General features: G+C 47.9%; 1 protein-coding gene across 1 annotated transcript in view; it reads right to left on the reverse strand.

Annotated features, from left to right (window-relative positions):
- Positions 1-4,793: 4,793 nt before the first annotated feature.
- Atg2b (autophagy related 2B) overlaps positions 4,794-19,898 on the reverse strand; it is a 70,097-nt gene continuing 54,992 nt past the window's right edge. The window contains exons 35-42 of the mRNA XM_032908381.1: positions 15,926-16,004; positions 15,157-15,361; positions 13,118-13,187; positions 12,512-12,594; positions 11,857-11,978; positions 11,291-11,445; positions 10,394-10,543; positions 4,794-8,549 (exon numbers count right to left, since the gene is read on the reverse strand). Of these exons, the coding sequence (XP_032764272.1) occupies positions 8,319-8,549; positions 10,394-10,543; positions 11,291-11,445; positions 11,857-11,978; positions 12,512-12,594; positions 13,118-13,187; positions 15,157-15,361; positions 15,926-16,004 (1,095 nt within the window). The 3' untranslated portion in view covers positions 4,794-8,318. The remainder of the gene's footprint in view (positions 8,550-10,393; positions 10,544-11,290; positions 11,446-11,856; positions 11,979-12,511; positions 12,595-13,117; positions 13,188-15,156; positions 15,362-15,925; positions 16,005-19,898) is intronic.

The raw sequence follows: 19,898 nt of genomic DNA on the forward strand, positions 1-19,898 counted from the left end.
CCTACTCAGTGTTTGCATCACAAGTTCGGGCCCAGGCATGGCATTTTTATTACATGGGTGCTGGGCTTAACCTCAGGTCCTGGTGCTGGCCAGTCAAGCACTTGACTGAGGTAGTCCTCTGGCCCTGAACACCCTTCCTTCTCAACTTGCACAGATGGAACCAATGGCTGGTAGAACACTTCCTGGAGTTCACCAAAAGCCTTCCAACCTTAAAGAGGGAGCTGGCATGTGGACCTTGAAAACCCTGCTCACAGGCCTGCAGGTCTTGGTAGACACAAGAAACCCTGTAAGGCAGACACCTGATTTATGGGGGGACATAAAAGGCCTGGAGTTCGGCTCTGCAGTGGGGTGGCAGTGGCAGAGCCACACAGGAAGGCCGCTGTGTTCCTCTGTCCAGCTGCAGGCAAGAGGCTGGCCTCGGTTCAGAACAAGTGCTGGAGAAGAAAGAACTATTTTCAGCTCCCGTAGGTCTGGTGACTGGCCCTGCTGGCACATTTCACACTCAGGACTGGGCTCAGTCACACTTGGGCTACCAACACCGATGTGAACAGGGGTCCCCCACATCTCACAGGAACTCCCACTTTCTCCCTTAGAGGGGCTGAGACCAGAGGTACAGCTTCCCCTCAGGGTCCTGCCACCTTCTGGACCTGTCTTACGTTTGGTCTTCTGAACAGATAAGGAGATAGGCTCTCGGTCACAAAGAACAACCCTCACCCTATACATAATGGGACTGACCAGGGCTAAGCCCCCTCCAAGTCCTAGCCCTGGAGGGCACCTCCATGTTGCAATGGCCAAGACAGGTTCTTGTCTTCTGTAGATTAATTATTTGGTGGGAAAGTTCCCCCCCTCAAACCCCCTCCACACCACCCCCGTGGTGTCTCCTAGAGGCCTAGGGACCAGACTGAGGCTATGCTGATGCCTTGGTTACAATTCAGCTGGTCTCTGAACACCTTAGTTCCTTCCCACCAATAGAACTGCTGTTCCCTTTATAGCCTGGGTCTAGTCACCCTAACAAGGAAGGCATTTCATCTTCAATAAGCCACTGAACAATAGTGAACGTAGGAATAGGAGATGTCTCCAGTATGGCCACAGTGAGAGGGGGAATGAGGCGGCCAGTGATTATCCACAAGAAGGAGTATCTAAGCAGCTCTGGTCAGGGGGTGGCCCTTCCTATCACTGTCTCAGCTCCAGTCTCTCTGTTAAGGTGGCCTGACAAGCTGTCAGAGCTGTGTGACGTCTTTCTGGGAGGCAAATCCTCCTCTGACTAGCACGAGGCTTCTGCTTTTTCCTTGCCTTGCAGGAATCCATGAAGGGGTGAAGCCACGGTTTAGGAGTGTCCTGGCACACAAGCTCGTGCAGTTGTCTCAGTTTTCAGATCACAGCACCAAACTTTTGAGTGTTTTTCTGGCCAGTGATGATGGTGGGCGGGAGAGCCTTGCTCCTCAGCCTTCTGTGATAGCCATTCCTGTTGCTCACTCAGTTCAGAGAGAGTGGTCTTCTCACTTGGCATTTGGCAATGGGAAATGAGCCCATGCCATGGAAGGTTCAAGGTCACAGAACTCCATGTTTTTCTGTTACAGCCAACATGGAAACCTTGTATTAAGATGGTTTATCCCTGGGTTTGGTCCCCAGCTCCGGAAAAAAAAAGAAAAGAAAAGAAAAAGAAAAGAAAAGGAAGATGGTTTGTAAAGATCTGGCCAGGCAATGGTGGTACACGCCTTTAATCCAAGCACTTGGGAGGCAGGGGCAGGCTGATCTCTATGAGTTCCAGGCAAGCTCTTACCAGAGCCGGGCTCTTAGATAACCCAACCTCCAGGACTGTACAAAACTAAGTGTCTTGGAGCAGTGAGGTTGCTCAGTGCTGAAAAAGCCATTTGCCACCAAACTGATGACCTGTGTTTGATCCCAGGAGCCCTACGTAGTGGAAGGGAAAAAATGACTTTTGCAAGTTGTTCTCACATTCGTGTGCGTCTATTTGAAAAAGACAAATTTTATATACTTTTCTTTGTAAATTTCTCAAGTCTTGACAGCTTGGCTATAGTCACAGGAAACATACTTAATTATGTTTATTACAGGGAACTTAAATTCCAAACACCAGGTCATCTTCTACTGTTTAAATTTTGAGGCATCCCCAGATTGGCCTTAAACTTGGGACTCAGCTCCTACCTCCTGAGCGGGTATGGTTGAAGTCTCGCGGGTTCTGATTGAGAGTTACACAGCACTCTTATATGGAGTCAGGGTGTTATAAGGTCAATCTGCATTCTGGGCCTCTGTGTATACAGCAGCACCGGGAGCAACCCACCCTCTAGAATACACACACACACACACACACACACACACACACACACACACACACACACACACACACAGTACACATGTATGCATGCCCTCATGCACATACACAAATGAGTGAGAAGTTAAATAAATAATGGGCTGGAGAGGTGGCTCAGTGGTTAAGAGCACTGACTGCTCTTCCAGAGGTCCTGAGTTCAATTCCCAGCAACCACATGATGGCTCACAACCATCTGTAATGAGACCTGATGCCCTCTTCTGGCATGAAGGTATATAAGCAGATGCAGATGCAGACAGATGTACATAAATCTTTAAACAAAATGCATTGTTCATCTTGATTTATCTTGATTACTGGTACCCCTTACAAATTTTGTGTACCAGACAAGTGACTCTGCTCACCCCAACTCCATCGTGAGAGGAATGTTGATGAGGCACTCAACTGCCTCTCCAGGAGAGCAGCAGATTAGTGCACACTTCCCTCGGATTGGATACCAGCCACAGCACTAAGGAAAACAAACGATGCTCACCTGAGCACAAAGAACCCTGTGCTTTAAGCTGAAACTGCCCTCTGAGCCTGTCTGAGTGTGCTAGGATGCGACCAGCCGGGGTTCTCAGGGAGACGTAAGTCCATTTTACTCATTATTGCTACGTCCGCTGGTGTGTCCACACACCAGTACACACGTGAAGAGGCTCGGGTGGAGGTCAGAGGACAACTTTCTGGTCCCTCCTTCTGCCGTGGGCTCTGGGGGCTGAATTTGGGCTGTCAGGTTTTGGCAGCAAGCACCTTTACCCACTGAGCCAGTGTGCTGAGCGACATTCTTTAAATCACTTGGAGCAAACCTCGACTTAATCACAAGCACTTTTGAGGATTTTCCCAAGCCTCCCTGTGCACAGGTCTTACCAGGTGAAAGGGGCCACACTAAAGGGCTCAATTTCCAGTTGACAGCATGGCGCCCTCTGCCGGTCACGAAGTCAGCATGCTCTGCACACTTTTTCAAAGGGAGCCTTCCAAAGACCACAGTGGCTCTGTTCCGAGGCAAGCCTAAGGATGCACATCCTTAAGCGTGGAACTGAGAGAATGAGGAAGGGGGATCCTGGGTGATGGAGCAAGGCTTCATATCAAACCCAAACCCACAGGGCTGGAGAGATGGCTTAGAGGTTGCTAACATTTATTACTCTTCAAGAGGACCTGGTTTGGTTCCCCCATTCACAGGTGGCTCGCTACCCTCTGTAACTCCGGCTCCACGGGGTCTGTCTCCCTCTTCTGACCTCTGCATGCATCAGGCACCCACATAGTGTACAAATGAACACACAGACAAGTACCATCATGCTCATAAGAATAAAACCTCACAACAACAACAACAACAACAACAACACAACAGCCCTACGAACAGCTCCAAGGTTAAACAATAAGGCCACCCCCCCCAAAATTGTTTTTAGATCTCCTCAAAATGCTTTAGAAGGGCTAGAAAAATGGCTCATTGAGTAAAGTGGTTGCCTTGCAAGCCAAAGGATGAGTTCAGATCCCCGCACTCATGCAAATACCTGGGCACAAGACAGCCACCTGCCACCAAGCCTGATCAGCAAGCTCCAGTGAGAGAAGAGAACTCATCTCGAAAACTGATGTGGAGGCCAGGCCGAGGCACTCCCAGTGCGGGGACAGCATTCCAGGAGGCAGGAAAGGCACGGTTGGCCGTGGTTGGCTTTCTCCCTCGGTGCTCAGGGAACATCACCAGGAAGGCTGAAAGGGCCTAAGAGTGGGAGGGAGTAGGGACCTAGCCTTTGTACCCTTAACTCCCAGTGGCTATGATTAACTGCTTGAGACCTGCCCGTGACTGGCCCATCAACACCTTGTCAGAGAAGGGGGTAGAGGGGAGACCCTGCTCTTCTCTGAGGAGCTATTGACAGTTAATGGTTGATGGGGTGGAGGGACAGACAAACCCTTACCCAACCTGTGCTCCTGTACACAAAGCAACCCACCATTGCACATGCATTTACACACACACACACACACACACACACACACACACACACACACACACACACACATATACACAGAGTGATTGAAGAAAGTTAGAGGTGTCGGGGGGAGGGAGGGATCCTTGAGGCAATGTCTCTGGGCCTGTCTCTCTGCTGGCAAACAGGTCCTACTCCGAGAGCACACAGGAAACGCGTGCGTCTCACACAGGCCCCCTTTCTTCTTAAGTGCTCTGTGAGATGCCCGACTTGCCGCTTCCACCCGACTGCCAATGTGACGGTTCGAGTGCCATGTCCTTTTGAATGTGTCTTTTCAAAGTCTTGCTCCTCCACACGTTTACCGACACTAAAACGTGTCTGCCTCATCAGTAACTCCGCCAAGGCAGGAGTGACACTTCCCCACTATGGTCGGAGTCAGCTCAGAAACTGGTGGTACCAACACTAGAGCAGAGGTGCCAGGGTGAAGGATCCTTATGAAGTCTCCCCACCCACAGAAGCGGCTCTAGCAACAGACAATTCTTAAGTGTGAAGCAAAACCAAAGAGGAAATATTTTAATTTTTTCACAAGTATTCTTAACGTCATCATACTTTAGTTACACTAACGAGTTACATTTTTCACAAAAATACTTGTACAGAGGCGTGTTCTTATTTACATCCAGAGTTGCCATACTTAGGGGAAGTCGGGACACTCAGCAGAGGACAACTGTGAGGTGAGATGACCTAACATCAGAGACAGGCTAGGAGGACTCACAGAAAAACTCAAGTGGGAGCCTAAAAACGCCCACGAAAAAGTGAGCAGGCAGCCACACAGACAAGGCTAGACAATTGGAACCAGTGTGTGAGACAGGAGAGTGTCTTGGAGAAGGGTGGGGCTGCCCCAGCCCCAGGCGGCCATGAGAGGGAGCAGCTGACAACATACTCACACCGGGAGGCAGCCCAGCAGCTCTCTGAAGCTGACTCAGGTGAATGACCTGCCCCACCCCAGTGCTGGTCAGAGAGGGCCTCTGAGCCCCATGCCTACGGGAACTGGTGAGGTTCAAACTGGTGAAATGCTAAGTAAGACTCAATGGTTTCCCCACAAAGAAGTCTATCGTGGTGGCTTGTGGGAATGCTTTTTCTGTCTCAGATGGAGACCATTTCTGAGCCACGGTGGCTGACTTGCAACAGTGCCCATGGACTCTCTCAAAGGTGAGTGTGGCCAGCACAACCCTGAGAATGTCCTCACCAAGGGCTAGCAAGTGACATACTAGTGTTCTTAAGAATAGTGGCTGGACCTTCCTGTGAACTCAAACAAAACTTCCCGATTTAAAAGAAAAAAAAATCTTCATTTCTGATACACTTCTCTACACTATACAGATAGTCTTTCTTTTCGGCCAAAGTACAAACATTCATATTTGATTACTTTGATACCAAGTGGCCCATCCAGCTGCAGAAAGGAGTATCCCCCTGTGTCCACTCGGTCCTTTCAAGGGACCTTAAACTCTATCTCCCAATGGCGTTTGAAGGGCGGGAGTGCTCCCCACTGTCCCTAGAACCCTGGGATCTGAGGGACTGTACTCAACACAGGCAGAAGTGGGCCAGTCTGGTACAGAGGAGTGTTCCATTAAAATGGAAGCCTACTGCTGTGATGTCTGTCCACGCATGCCTGCTCAGAGTAAAAGGGTCTGAAAACAGACAGGAGAAAAATAGGGGTTCCAAGTCAGTCACATTTGGCAATCGCCATCAGTCAGGGTCGGTGAACAGCAGAGTGACCGAAAACAAGCCAGCTTCCCTGACTTCTGCGGGGAGGGCTCTGGATGGACCGCAATAGCAACGGGTGGACACGTGCAGCCTCCTGCAGTCGGAATCATCAGCCCGATCCAACCCTGGATCCCGAAGGTGTCACTCTGAGAGGAGGGGCCTGGAGACAACACAGCTGCTATGGTATGGCACAGCCAGTGTCCATGGGATGGTGTCCCCCCAGCCTGGCATCACAGGTCTGGGCACAAGGTCACACACCATTAAAATAGCATGTACATGCCACCTTGACCTAATTGCCCAGAAATCCCCACAAGTTTTGCCCTAAGAAACCTCTTCACTTACAGAGGGGACACTGGGGCTGAGTGAGATAAGGTGTCTTGGCCAAGGGAAGTGGTTTGCTTGGTGTCCGCAGATGACTGCAACCCAAGGACGCTGCCAACCCACTACATGTCACTACAACACAAAAGCTGAGCGGACACCCTTGTAAAGACAACACAGCAGACATGTAACTTAGAAGCATTCAAATGCAGACAGGTCCTCACTAGAGCCTGACAATGTGCAAAGACGTAGAGACCAAACCAACAAACACCTCTGGCAAGGCTGAAGCAGACGACCTCTTTACAATGGCTTCATCGGTTTAACCAGTTGGAAGGACTGTCCGCTGCCCATATACACTGACCTTAAACATAACGGAGGAGAGAGGCGCAGGGTAAAGCCTGCTCAAATGTGACAGGTGACACACAGTGCCTGCTGCATTAGAGGGGCAGATACAGGCGAGTGGCCATGGCAACAAATGCCACTAGTACCTGCAGTGTCTGCTCAGGGCTGTACCTGACAAGGATAGAAGAGCAGTTCCATGAGGCCCACCAGCGGCCGCTCCAAGATAGCTTTGGAAGTTTCCTGGCAGCAAAAGGAAATCAAGTCTATGCAAATGTCTACGAGACTTTTTTTACACCAGTTCTAAAGGTTGGGGTTGAGGATATGGCTGTGGCTGTGGCTGTGGCTGTGGCCGGAGTTGGGGTTGGCCTGCCTCTTTGTTCTGGGTTCTCAGAGGGTAAAACTGACTTTCCTTTCTCACACACAAACCAAATGCTGCTGTGGCGTCCAGCATCCCCAAGAGCCAACACTTCAGAACCAGAAGGGAGAGCATACAGCTCTCCGCAGCAACGAATGCACAGCCCTAGGTCGTCTCTGGTGGGCCACTCTCTAGGCACAGATCATACTGTCACTCCTCCTCCTCAGAGTGACAGTGGCAACAGTCAGCTCTGAGGTGGCTCCACATGTCCTGAGGTCAGTCAGAGCGCTGCATCAATGAATATGCTTTCAGAGAAACAAATGTTCATAGACATATACAACAATCTTACCTTTAAATAAAAATACTTTATTCATTCCCGACAGGTTATCAAATGTACATTATTAACCAAGTAAAAATGGTACTTTGAATTAGTCAACTAGAACATACCTGGAGTATTCTTATTTACCTTCCTAAGAATAAAGCCCACTTCCAACGTCCTTGACACTGACGGTCTGCACTAAGGACTTAACTATGGACACATAAGCAATGCGTGGGCCCCAGTCCACCACAGAGCTCACATTCACTTGCATTCAGGATACAGAAACTTACATTAGGGTCACCTTCCTTTACCAAAAACTCTGAGACATCTTCACTTCACATCGTATCTATATAACCTTGTAAATGACACAAAGAACACAGCACACTTTGCGTCACATTACACACACGCACACGCACGCACTCACACTCACACACACACACTCACACAGAGAAGATAAAGTGCAGCACAGCTCATTTTGTCTGTGACCTCACCTTCTCCGGGTGACAGGAGCAGGCAGCCCTGTGGGAGGTGAAGCTTGCTCCACCTGACACTGGAGCCCTGGCTACTTTGCCCTCCCTGTGGCTTCTGCCATTATAAGCTGAAAAGCCAACTCCCCAACTGTGGAGAGCGCTCCCCTTCCTTAAGCACTCAACACTGTTCACGAACACATTCCCAATGAGCGCTTGTCAGTAACAGGTAAAGTTACAGTCACTTTAATGAAAGCAAGCATTCAACATGGCAGCAAATCTCTAGTGGCCGTGACACCAGCCACCAGCCACTCCTGTAGGCAAGTGCCAGGCCCTAAAACATCACAAGTTTTTGGCTGCGTGTTGTTTTGACATTAAATTATTTTCCTAAGAACTGCTTTTGTTCCTGAGATGAGCACATAAATTAAACTAGTTTTCTATGAAGCGCCTACTCGGACGCCTGCTCCTCCCTCAGCCCCCACACACACTGTGCGGTCACACTGGAAGATCAGTCCTCCCCGTGGCGCCATTTCTGTGACTCGTCCTGCCGAACATCTGGTCTGATTTGGTTTCTCATGCCACCTAGCACGTTTGATGTTGCTTCAGTGGCCACAATTAGAGGTTTGACCACTGCCGGTGGGATCTGGCGCAGGACTTCCCCCACAGCACCAGTGACTCCTCTGCTCTCGTGCTCTCGGGCCGCCGTTTCATAGATGGTCTGAGCTGTGTCTGAGATTCCCTGTAGAGGTGGGGAGGTAAAGGAGAAGAACGAACAGTCAGAAGCTAAGGGGCCCACAGCAGGACAGCTGACCAACATGTCTCCACCCAGACCAACACAGAACCAAGCGAAGCCCCCGCTGCCCTCACCCGGCCCTAGATCTGATTCCAGCCGTCAGGAAAAGGCACCTGGCCTTCTCACCACTACTGTGGGCGAGCGCATTCGCTGGGCAGGGAATCTCCACTGTACAGAGTGGAAAGTAAGCTGTGTGCTAGCAGCAATGCACTCTGACAGTGGAAGCCACCTCCAGCTGCTTCAAGCTCTTGCTGCCTTGACACTGTGCCCTGAATTATAGCTAAAATAAATTCTTTCTGCCTTAAGTTCCTTGATGAAGGCCACACAAGCATAAGGACTGGAATTTGGATCCCCAACACACATATAAAAGATGGTGTCAAGTGTTTGTCTGTAACCTTAGCACTGGGATTACGAGAAGGGAATAAAAAACTTCAGACCCAATTCTCTGGGACCCCAAAGGCTACTTCGGTGCCATGAGGACTGCTGAACCTTCTGACTATTGTCAGGATATGGTTAGAAACACACCTAATGAAACCCGAGATGGAATCCTACAGAGAACGACCGTGAGCTTCTCTGTCATAGTGGTAAGAAGGCAAAAGGAGGGAAGCGAGCACCTGGCCTCACCAGGAGAGCTGGAGGACAGCAGCACAGCGCTCCTTTGCCAAGTCTCAGACCTGAGAGGACTGAGTCCACACACTGCTCCTTTGATTCCCACATAAACACGGTGGTATGTGACCCCCAGAAAGTAAATAATAAAGTAAACACTAACGTGCAGGCTCCCATATCACAGCTCAACAGTTCTGCCTAGAGGACTTCTTGCACACATGAACTCAGACACAGCTACAAGACACTCCCCATTTCAGCGTCACACAGGGAACAAAATGGAAACTAAATGCCCGCCCTGAGGGAGAGATGAGTGGTATGCTCCTATGGCTAGTACAGTGTAAAAGGCACTGTGTCCTTGGTGGACCTTGCAGGATGGGTCACAGGATACACACGATACTCTTTAGACAGACTTGGACTATGAACACTTGTTATGTCTGCTTAGGAATACGTGCCTAATCTAACTGTACAAACCAATCTAGAAAAGCTGTGACACTTCACCATAGTGAAGGCCTGGGAACGGGGCAGGGCTGGGTCTTCCTAAGCAAACCTAAGGTAAGAGCGAGTAAAGCAGTGAGGACTGGTTGTTTGCATCCCGCCCCTGCCCGCCCCTGCACACCCCTGCACGCAGCTCACCATTTACTACCCAGCTTTCTCCCACTCTGCACCCATGAGCCGCATGCTGCTACTGGCAGCTTACATTCCACTCCACGGATTCCTCCCAAACACTAAAGTCGTGGGGGAAGCCAGGTGAGCTGGCCAATTTATTCTGATGTCAATTTAGTCTGGGTTACAGTCACTTGGGAAGAGAGCATCAACTGAGAAAATGTCCCCACCAGACTGGCCTGTTGCAAGCATTTTCTTCAGTGACTGATGTGACTGATGTGTCACTGATGGGCAGGTGATCCTAATATAAAAAGGAGGCTGAGCAGCTGTGAGGAGCAAACTGGTAAGCAGTGTTCGTTCCTCTGTGGCCTCTGCTTCAGTTCCTGCCTCCAGGTTCCTGCCAGGTTTGAGTTCTGCTCTGACTTCCCTCACTGATGGACTGCAAGGTGGAGTTGTAAGCTGAAACAAAGCCTTTCAAAACTTCCTCAAGTTGATTTTGGTTATGGTATTTCACCACCCAACAAAGACAACAGAAAAGTATACAAGCCAGTCCCGACTTGTCAGCTCAGGTCTCTACGTACCTCTTTTACGACACTGTAGGCCTTGGCCACACCTTCCCTCAGGTCTACTGGCTGGTGGGCTAAGCGGTGATGAGGAAATCTCTTTGCCTTCTTGGGCTCAATGGAAAGGGTACTCGGAGACACCATATCATACGCAGTCTCTGCTGCTGCCTGGGTCATTTTGTGGGAAGAAGTGATGAGTTAGAAGATGGTGTGGGGGGTTGGGGATTTAGCTCAGTGGTAGAGCGCTTGACTAGGAAGCGCAAGGCCCTGGGTTCGATCCCCAGCTCAAAAAAAAAAGAACCAAAAAAAAAAAAAAAAAAAAAAAAAAAATGGTGTGGGAGCTGGGCCCCAAGTGTGGAGGGAGGGGCTCCACGGGGGGGGGGGGAAAAGAGAGCCCCATAGAGAGAGACAGGGCCTCTGCTTAGGACTTCCCTACTGTGAACAGGGACGGTAACTGGACTGCGATGACTCAGCTCCTCCCTCTTATTACCCAGAATGCCCTTGTTACTCTGCAAGGCTTAATACTTCACAGAGCAACTTCCATCACCTTTGTTTGCCACATTACATGTTCTTAAACTTAGCTCTGACCCTTTTACACAGCTCAGTGAAATAAATCCCCTGATAGTTCCCTAAGTCTCAGAACTAGGCATCTCAGTAACTCCCCAGCACCAAGCAGGGTGTGGTGGTGCACACCTGTGCACACCTGAGTACTTGGGAGGCTAAAGAACAAAAGTATGAGATAGTCTGGCTGTAGAGCAAGACTCTGCCTCACAAACAAGACGAGACTAAGTATAGTAAGTCATTACAATGATGTCTACCTCCAACACTTCACACATCCTCATGTTTCTGTTTGGAAACACAGTCCAGTTACTGTCCAGGGCACCCATCTGTCCAGATGAGGACAGGAAATAGTACCTGTATGGTTTGGACCATTCTGTTTGTGAGTTCTAGGGCAGCCATTGCAGTTGAGGTACCAAAGGAGGCGGCGCCTCTCTGGAAGCCTCTGACGATGCGGCCGTCCTTCCGGTACTGCTCAATGGGCAGCCACACCAAGTCCTTCAGGCCTTGCACTAGACACAGAAAGCACAATGAGAGCGTAAATGAAGAGAGTCTAATCTGTGGCTCCTCCTTCTCACTGAGGTCCCCAGACCCAGGTTTCCCAACAGAAACACTGGCTGAACCCTGTGTGTGACTGAAAGTGTTCTAATAATCAAAAAAAAAAAAAAAAAAAAAAAAAAAAAAAAAAAAAAGTTGGGGGAGGGTAGGTAAACTTCACACACACACACACACACACACACACACACACACACACACACACACACGCACACACAGGCACACACAGGCACACGCATACATGCACAGTCTAACCCTAGATGGAGGATTCTGACCCTGAAACTGGAGGCAAAGTTTTATGTGCATATTAATATGCATGTAGGTTTCATAGAAAAATGTTCTTCACATAGACTCTTAAGGTAACCCACCTAATTGAACCAGTGAATGCATAGGGCCAACGCCTCCCAGGATTCCTGGTAGTTGGTTCTTCTTAATGTCGCTGAGCCATTCGGTGATTGCATATGAGAACAACTTGTCAATACCTAGCAAACTAGAGCAAATGGCGGTCAGTTCAGGGAAAAATAAAGGTGCAGAGAAAGTCAGGACTGCCTCTGTTTACAAGAGATGCTCCAAAACCAGCTAAGTGTTTCTCCACCACAGAGAGATATAAATCAGCTACTAATTTCCCAGTCTCAATCTCCGTGGGTCAGTCAGAGGCAGTGGGTACGATGGAGAGACAGATGGAGACACCTATAAAGCTTGGAAGGGTGCATGTGCGTGACTGTCTCCCACTGTGCTTAGCCCTCCATCGCCCACGGCCCAGCACAGGCTAGCCTGACCAATCACAACCAAACCTGTTGATTTACAACCTCAGTGAGTCATCTGAAACACCCTAAGCAGCAGACACTCTCTCTCCCAAAATAACTCTGCTCCTCAAAGTCAACACTGGCCCTGATCGGACAGTGCTCCGGGCTGAGCATCCTACAGACGCATAAGCAAGTACTCTTGCCTGTGAGAAACTCCACTATCGCTACCCTAGCTTCAGTGCCCTCCCCTCACGTCTCAGCAGGTCTGTGCACTCACCCGTGCCGATAGAAGAGCCTCTTCAGCTTTAGCTCCGAACAGTTCAGCTGGGCCAGGCCGATCAAAATCCCAGCCAATGTACCCTGAGGCAGAAAGAATGGGCAATCAGTCCATACATGAGGGAGAGACCCAACATTTCCACAGCCGTTACTAGGGAAAGTTTAAGCAACACTCTTTAATGAAGATAAACACGATATTTATACAAAAAGTATCCTATATGGTACAACCCATTATATCAGTTAATGATCAACATGTATGAAATTTCACTCACAGTACTTAGCATTTATTTTAAAAGCAAGTAAAGGTATTGTACTTCATGTCAAAACACACAACACGTATATAAACTATGACAGCACCAAGTCCATCTGGTACTTTTTTTTACTGAATCGCTGAGGGGGGGATTGGGGCTCAGAGGATGAAAGTACTTGGCACCAAGCCTGCCGACCTGAGTTCAATCCCTGGGCCCTATGCAGTGAAGGAGACTCAGCTCTCATCCACCCTCCACATAAGTACCTCCCTGCCTCATGCACTCACTCCCTCTATGATAAATAAATATAATTTTAAAAGATAATTTATACACTATATATCCATGCAGAGTTTCCACACCTGATCCATGGACACATGTTTGCCGTGATAGTCAAGCCGGATAGGAACTTCTGCTGTGAATCTGAATTCTCTGGGGGAACAAGAGGAATTATTTATATTCAAATTATTGACCATGAAGTTAGACCTAATTTATTAAAAATAAAAACAAAACTACAAAATACATTATAAGCACATCTTATGTCCTTAATAAAAAAGTATGTCTTTTAGTTCCCCTTGTTTTAAAATCATGACTAAACAGATAAATTCTCTTTGTTTTCAACTGTTGTCACAAAATCCTTTTCTTAGTTTATTAAGTATTTATTTAAATATTCTCTGTTGTGTTTAAATCTATTTAAATATTGTTGCCAAAAACTTTCCTTGGTTTATTAAATGTTTATCCTTACGAAAAATGTTTACATATTCTCATACAAAGGACAAAACAATAAAAGTGACCTTCAGACTTAAAAAGCAGTCAGAAAAGGCGAGAAGACACCCCTGTTCAATGTGAGCAGTAGGCCTGGCCTGGCCTCTGTCCTAACACCACAGTGTGGAGGGTCAGCTCCACACACTCAGTGAGAACTGTTCAAATTCATGCTTGGAGGCAGATGCAACGCACCAGTGCTGGGGTGAAATTAGAACATAGGCTGAGAGCAATGGCCAATACAGTGAGTGGCCTTCCAAAGCTGACTGCAAACTGAGGGCTCACAACCTGACACACGATTCTGCCCCACAGAGTACCTCCTCCCCATGGACAGCATGGAACACTGATCATGTGTGCTCAGGAGCAGTCACTTGCCGATGGAGGCGGAAGACTCTTATGGCATCACTGCAAAGTCAGCGAGCAGATGGGTGATCATCAGGACCTTAGCTCGGCAGCTACCTGATCCCCGAGGGCCACTCTAACGCTCGGGGCGTTAGCTCATATCTGTGGAGCGAGTAACTGAGACGCTACCACTCATTACCACTTCAGGGCTCCGGACCCTCCAGAACATAAATGAAATCTATAAGATACTGTCCATATTTCAAATAACCTAGCAAAGAATAAAAAAATCAACATTTGCCTAAGTAAACAGGTAAAACCACACAGCTCTGCCTTACATCAGTTAGATTATCAAGAATGGCACATGTCTGCATCCTCAGCTACTTGAGAGTAAGGAGGGAAGATTGAGTTTGAGGCTAGCCTGGGCCACACAGTGTGACCTGTCTCCACACGAAGTGTCACATTGCTTGCTTCAGGATTATGATTACAAATTGGCAATTTATATGTGATTACTACAATATCAGACTTGAAGTTGTCACTGAGACACAAATTTTCCTGAAGCAATAAGAGAATCACTGCGGGGAAATAACAGAGGAGAACATTAACATTAAGTGCTGACCCGGCAGAGCTGGTATCTGTGGCCCTCCCTGCCCTTCCTACGCGGCATCATTTTACATCTATTACCACTAGACGGCGTCTCTAAAACATGATGGCACTTGCAAATATGCCCTCTTGGGCCACTCCCAAGGTCTTCTCTCAAAACAGAGAAACTGGAGGTCCTGGAATGAAGGAGGGGTACAGAGAAGGGGGGCTCTTTGACTCTCCCCTTTCCATAAAGATTCTAGCCTTACCAACAAGGGCTAGGGAAGAGGAAAGGCAGAAAGAGAAGATGGGCTGGCCAAGGGAAGAGTCCAGAATGATGCCAGCTGGCCTCACAGCCAAGCTGCAGCGGTGCAGGGGGCCTGGGCTTCCCAGAATGCTCATCTGCCTCAGGAAGAAGACCTGGCTGGGACTGAGAGGAGCACACTGAGGACTCAGCACCAGGGGAAAGAGCAGCATGTGGAGAGGCAAGAGGAGACACACCACACCGTGTTCATGAGGGTACAAACACCCACATAGAGACCTGAAGGGGCAGCAGCAGGAGAGGAACTTCCCCCAGCTACACAAACAGCAGCCCGAGTTTATACATCAATGTGAAAGAACACTGACATCACCTCATGCTTGTCAGCCCACCCACGCGTTCCAGAACCATCTAAAACTCCACAAGAACTTCATTTCTTAGCAAAATAAATGCACTTACCTAAAAAACACAGGCTGGTCACTAAATGAAGTTTCCTCAACTGAGAGGTCCTCCTCCAGTCCATTACTGCCCTCTGCTGAATTGGCACTATGGTTTGGGGAAGGTTGTTTTGGCCCAGGAAAAGAAACCACGAGATTTGGCTCCTTTGAGGTACTCAAATGCCTTGGCAAACTGCAGGTGACATCAGCTCCAGGGGACTTTGTAACTGAAAGCACAGGGGCTTTTGAAATTAGCTCTGCTACTTTCCAGCACCACAGCAGTTAACACTGACGGCCTGCATCCTACACATTACACACTGAGGAAGCACTCCTGATACGGAACATCTGCGCTGCCTTCACTCTTACTGCCTCATCGGCACATCTGTACTGACTCACAAATGAACATGGAATGCACATTACAAGTGAGAAGCTGCAAGGACATTCTGGAAAACAGCACAGCAACTACAATCAATCTACCAACAGCCAGTCCTGACTTAGCAACAGCTAACCTCCCAAAGGAGAGAAGTGTGCACATCCAAAAACACTGAGCGTGGACATCAACTCTGAGCTTTTCCTAGCAGTGTGCAGTCCTGGCCTCTGATGGTGCTGGGTGGCCACGGCTCTTCAGACAGCATCACTCCACAGTGGCGAGCGGCTGAGCCAGTACTATGTGGCTTCAGGTACTAGATTCCCTTCTGAGTGACATTACAATGGCTTTCTGAGGAAGTGACCCTACCCTAAGTCAGAATTCCTACTTACAGCAGAACCCTCAGACTGTGTGTGGTAAGTACCTTCTGGATCTGGAGTCAGTAGGAGCTCCACTTCTGAAGAAAGACTTGTGAAGAAATCCTTGAGGAAGAACAAGGCGTCCTGGAATGGAGACAAGTCACTGTAACTGACAGGATAGCATCTGAGGACTCGGCCCTCATCATTCACCTCACACAGCAGTCACTGCACCTCTCAGTGGAATTTCTACCACTCTGCCTCTACAGCACTCATTCTTGTTCTACACACACACACACTACACACACACACACACACACACACACACACCACATACATCCATCCCTTCATATTTTTACAACTATGAAAAAATTTACAACACAAACATTGGAAAAATAGAGAAAGTAAAAAGCAAACAGCCAAGCCTGGGCAAGGAATGGTACTGTACATATGCGCCTTTAGTCCCAGCACTCGGGGGCACTGTCCACATGAAACCCACTCTCCCTATCCTCCCTTCATCAAAACTCTGACTTACACCACATACAGCATGGCTGTGAGCCACGGGGTCACAGTGTGGATTCACACTGAAAGTCTGACTTGCAATTTCCAAGAATTTGGTTTCTTGTCATTCCATGTGCTTACATTTAGATGACACAGAGGACAATATTATAATATGGTGCCTAGAGGTCTGAGTTAGGTCCACCAATATGGGACATTCTGGTACTAAGGCGTGGAGCAGGTTCACAGAGGGTTCATGATTATGTCGTGCTAGGCACGAGTACATACAATTATACTATACACGCTTATTTCATGTTTATATCATACTCAGCATCACATGTTAACAGTATAAAATACTGTTCTTTACTACTAGATGGTGACAGTTGAATGTTGTAAATGTCTTAATGACAACACTTCAAAAAAAAAGAAAATTATTAGGTATAGATTTGTTTTTGAAGAAAAAAGGAAGACTAAAGACACAAGAAACCCTGGCTTTTTTTTTTTTTTTCTTTTTTTTGGAGCTGGGGACCGAACCCAGGGCCTTGCGCTTGCTAGGCAAGCACTCTGCCACTGAGCCAAATCCCCAGCCCCAAAACCCTAGCTTTTTACAATGCTCTTTTTCCTATTTCTTTATGTCCCACTATAAAAACGGTGAATCGCAGATACCTCACAAAAGAAAACACAGCGTGTGAAAGGATGCACATCGGCAGCCATCAGGAACCCAATGAAGACACAGAAACATACATACGACACAATCTGAAAGATGACAGAACCAAGTCTGGACAGGATGAGAAGCAACCACAACTCTTACTGGTGCTGGGGGAAGGTAAGTAGCTGACTGCAGTAGCTAAATGACCAAGAGGTTCTGCTTTTACGTACGATATGTATGTAGATGTACATACATACTATATGTATGTATACATATGTAAAAATATGCACGCATACAAGTTACCAAAGAGAAATGAAAGACATGTCCATGAATACTTATAAACAAATTTCACAAGGGCTATTTCAAGATGGGGAAGGTCGACTACAAGGGGTAGAGAAGACATGGCATTGCAGTTGACAGAGCAGGTACTCGGCTGTAAAAGTTCATCAGGCTCCCTGCAGACTTCAGAGCTCTACACTCAGTTATAGAGAAGACCTCGGCAGTCATTTAGCATTCGAGACTTGGGTTCAGTATTCAGTGTTAAACTTTAACTGTAAAACACTTACACCTAGCCTGAGGTTCTGTGACAGAGCACACTAACAGTACAGTGTGGCTTAAAGGGTTAAGGAAAAAAAGGGTGGTAGGAAAGGGGCTGGAGAGATGGCTCAGTGGTTAAGAGCACTGACTGCTCTTCCAGGGGTCCTGAGTTCAATTCCCAGCAACTACATGGGGGCTCTCAACCATCTGTAATGGGATCTGATGCCCTCTTCTGGTGTGTCTGACGGCAGCTACAGTGTACCCATATATAATAAATAAATCTTTAAAAAAAGAAAAAGAAGTACAAAAAGGGTTAAGGAATTACTTTAATGTTATGCATACTCTGTGACACAGGATGACACCATGGGAGCACAGTTTCTATTCCCCTCACAGCTTTTACATTTTGCCCTTACAGGAATTGTGCTTTATAGCTCTGCAGAAGGAATCATAGCCAATATTAAAGAAAATATACACGTGCTGCTCCACGTGCCCTCCCCTGCCCTAGGTGAGCACCCGACAGCCCCCCACCCAGGCCCAAAGGCCTGGTGCCTTCACAGATGCCCTCACCTACCTGGCCCTTGTAACCCTTACAGCTGGTGAACAGGCCAGAGGAGTAACACGGCCCCCAGAAAGCCCTTCCTGATCACCCCATGATCTCCCAACTCCCTCTTCTGCACAGGAATGCAGGGCTGTGTCCACGCCTATGTCCACGAGCTATGTTCACCATGGCAGACTAAGTGCACCTGCTCTGTTAGCCTCTCCACCACAGAGAGGTCTTTGGAGACAGGACTGTCTTTAGTCCAGAGTAGGGACAGGGATTCCTAACAGATCTCTGCACTCCGTCTTCCTCACACAGATTCTCAGTGGACAATGAAAGAAGTCAGGAAGTCCTGCTTCCCCGACATCCTACCTCTCCACTGCCTAGTTACACAACCTCCACAGCCCTCAGCATCACAAACAGGACCCATTCCTGCACTGCTTGTCACTCACTGCCTAGCTACAGGCCGAGTGCTCTTTGGAGGACATGCACTTCACTGCAAAAGCAACGCAGCTTTTAAACACAGGAGGAAGCAGTGTGCTGTACGGAAGAGGCTGGGCCAGGGTTATCACTCATTAACTTACTTGTGTTCATGAGAAATGAAAACATAGATATGTGGTCTCCTGCACAATTACGGCGTGCGTGATACCTCAACACGTAAGTGAGGAAGGGGGCTTACACAGCTGTGGCAGGGCTGGGGTACACTACAGTCTTGGGGGACATTTCTCATCCTTCCTCAATGTGACCACACAGTTTCTGTTTCCTTCACTGTTGTCTCTTAGATGAACGCTTCTCCTTTACAGTAATTACGCTTCATAGCTCTGCAGAAGAACTGTAATCAATACTATAGGAGACAGAGCCTGCTCAGATTGGTGAGGTCATGCGATAAAGATGACTCTGACCTAGTCTTCTCTTGGTAGGAATTTCCATAGATCAGCATCCTCCTAAATATTTCATTGTATTTCTAGGAAGCCATCATGAATAAACTGAAATATAGATACCAAGGGGCTAGAGGATGGCTCAGTGGGCAAGAGCACTCGCTGCTCTCGCAGAGAAGCCAGGTTCAGATCCCAGCACCCACCATGTGACAATCACCTCCAGCTCCAGGGAATCTGAAGCCCTCTTCTGGCTTCTGTAGTCACCTGCACACGTGTGCACACACACACACACATGCATAAACACACACACACACACACACACACACACAAATAAATCTGTAAAAGTATGCATATCAAATATATTCTCATAATAAAAAACAAACAACTCAAGTTTGAGCAGCTCAGAGCCTGCAAGCCTTGTGTGCAAACCCAATGTCCTCTTACGCCCACCGCGCATCCTCTCAGGGTGGCCCTCTGTTTACAGTATGAGCATTTCACTTGATATGTGAGATGCCTGTCACTTGCCTGCAGCAGATTATCCACATTTTATTTAAGTGACAATATCAAATCAGTATTATTTAGCCAAATGAATAATGCTAGCCACAAATATGCCAACCTGAACCCAAAGCAATAAAAGGCTGAACAAGAGGTTGTGCTGTTTTAAAACTGCATGTGTGTTCTGCAGCCGTTGCTTGCTTAGCTAATCCTCAACTACTGCATATCCCTGCTCTACAGCACATGATGCCAGACACCAGCTAAGGTCTCCCGCACATCGTCCCAACTAATGCCATTATACATGTATCACTGCCTTTCTCATTAAAGCAAAGCCCACAGATATTTGATAGAAAGCTTGCCTGAACACGAGAAAGGAGTTTTCTTCACAACTTTCCACAAATCTGGTTTATGGCCTCTTTACTAATCATTTACTATTCTGTCATTGT

Source organism: Rattus rattus, chromosome 7 (genome assembly GCF_011064425.1).
Source record: "Rattus rattus isolate New Zealand chromosome 7, Rrattus_CSIRO_v1, whole genome shotgun sequence".
In the NCBI taxonomy this organism is placed as follows: domain Eukaryota; kingdom Metazoa; phylum Chordata; class Mammalia; order Rodentia; family Muridae; genus Rattus; species Rattus rattus.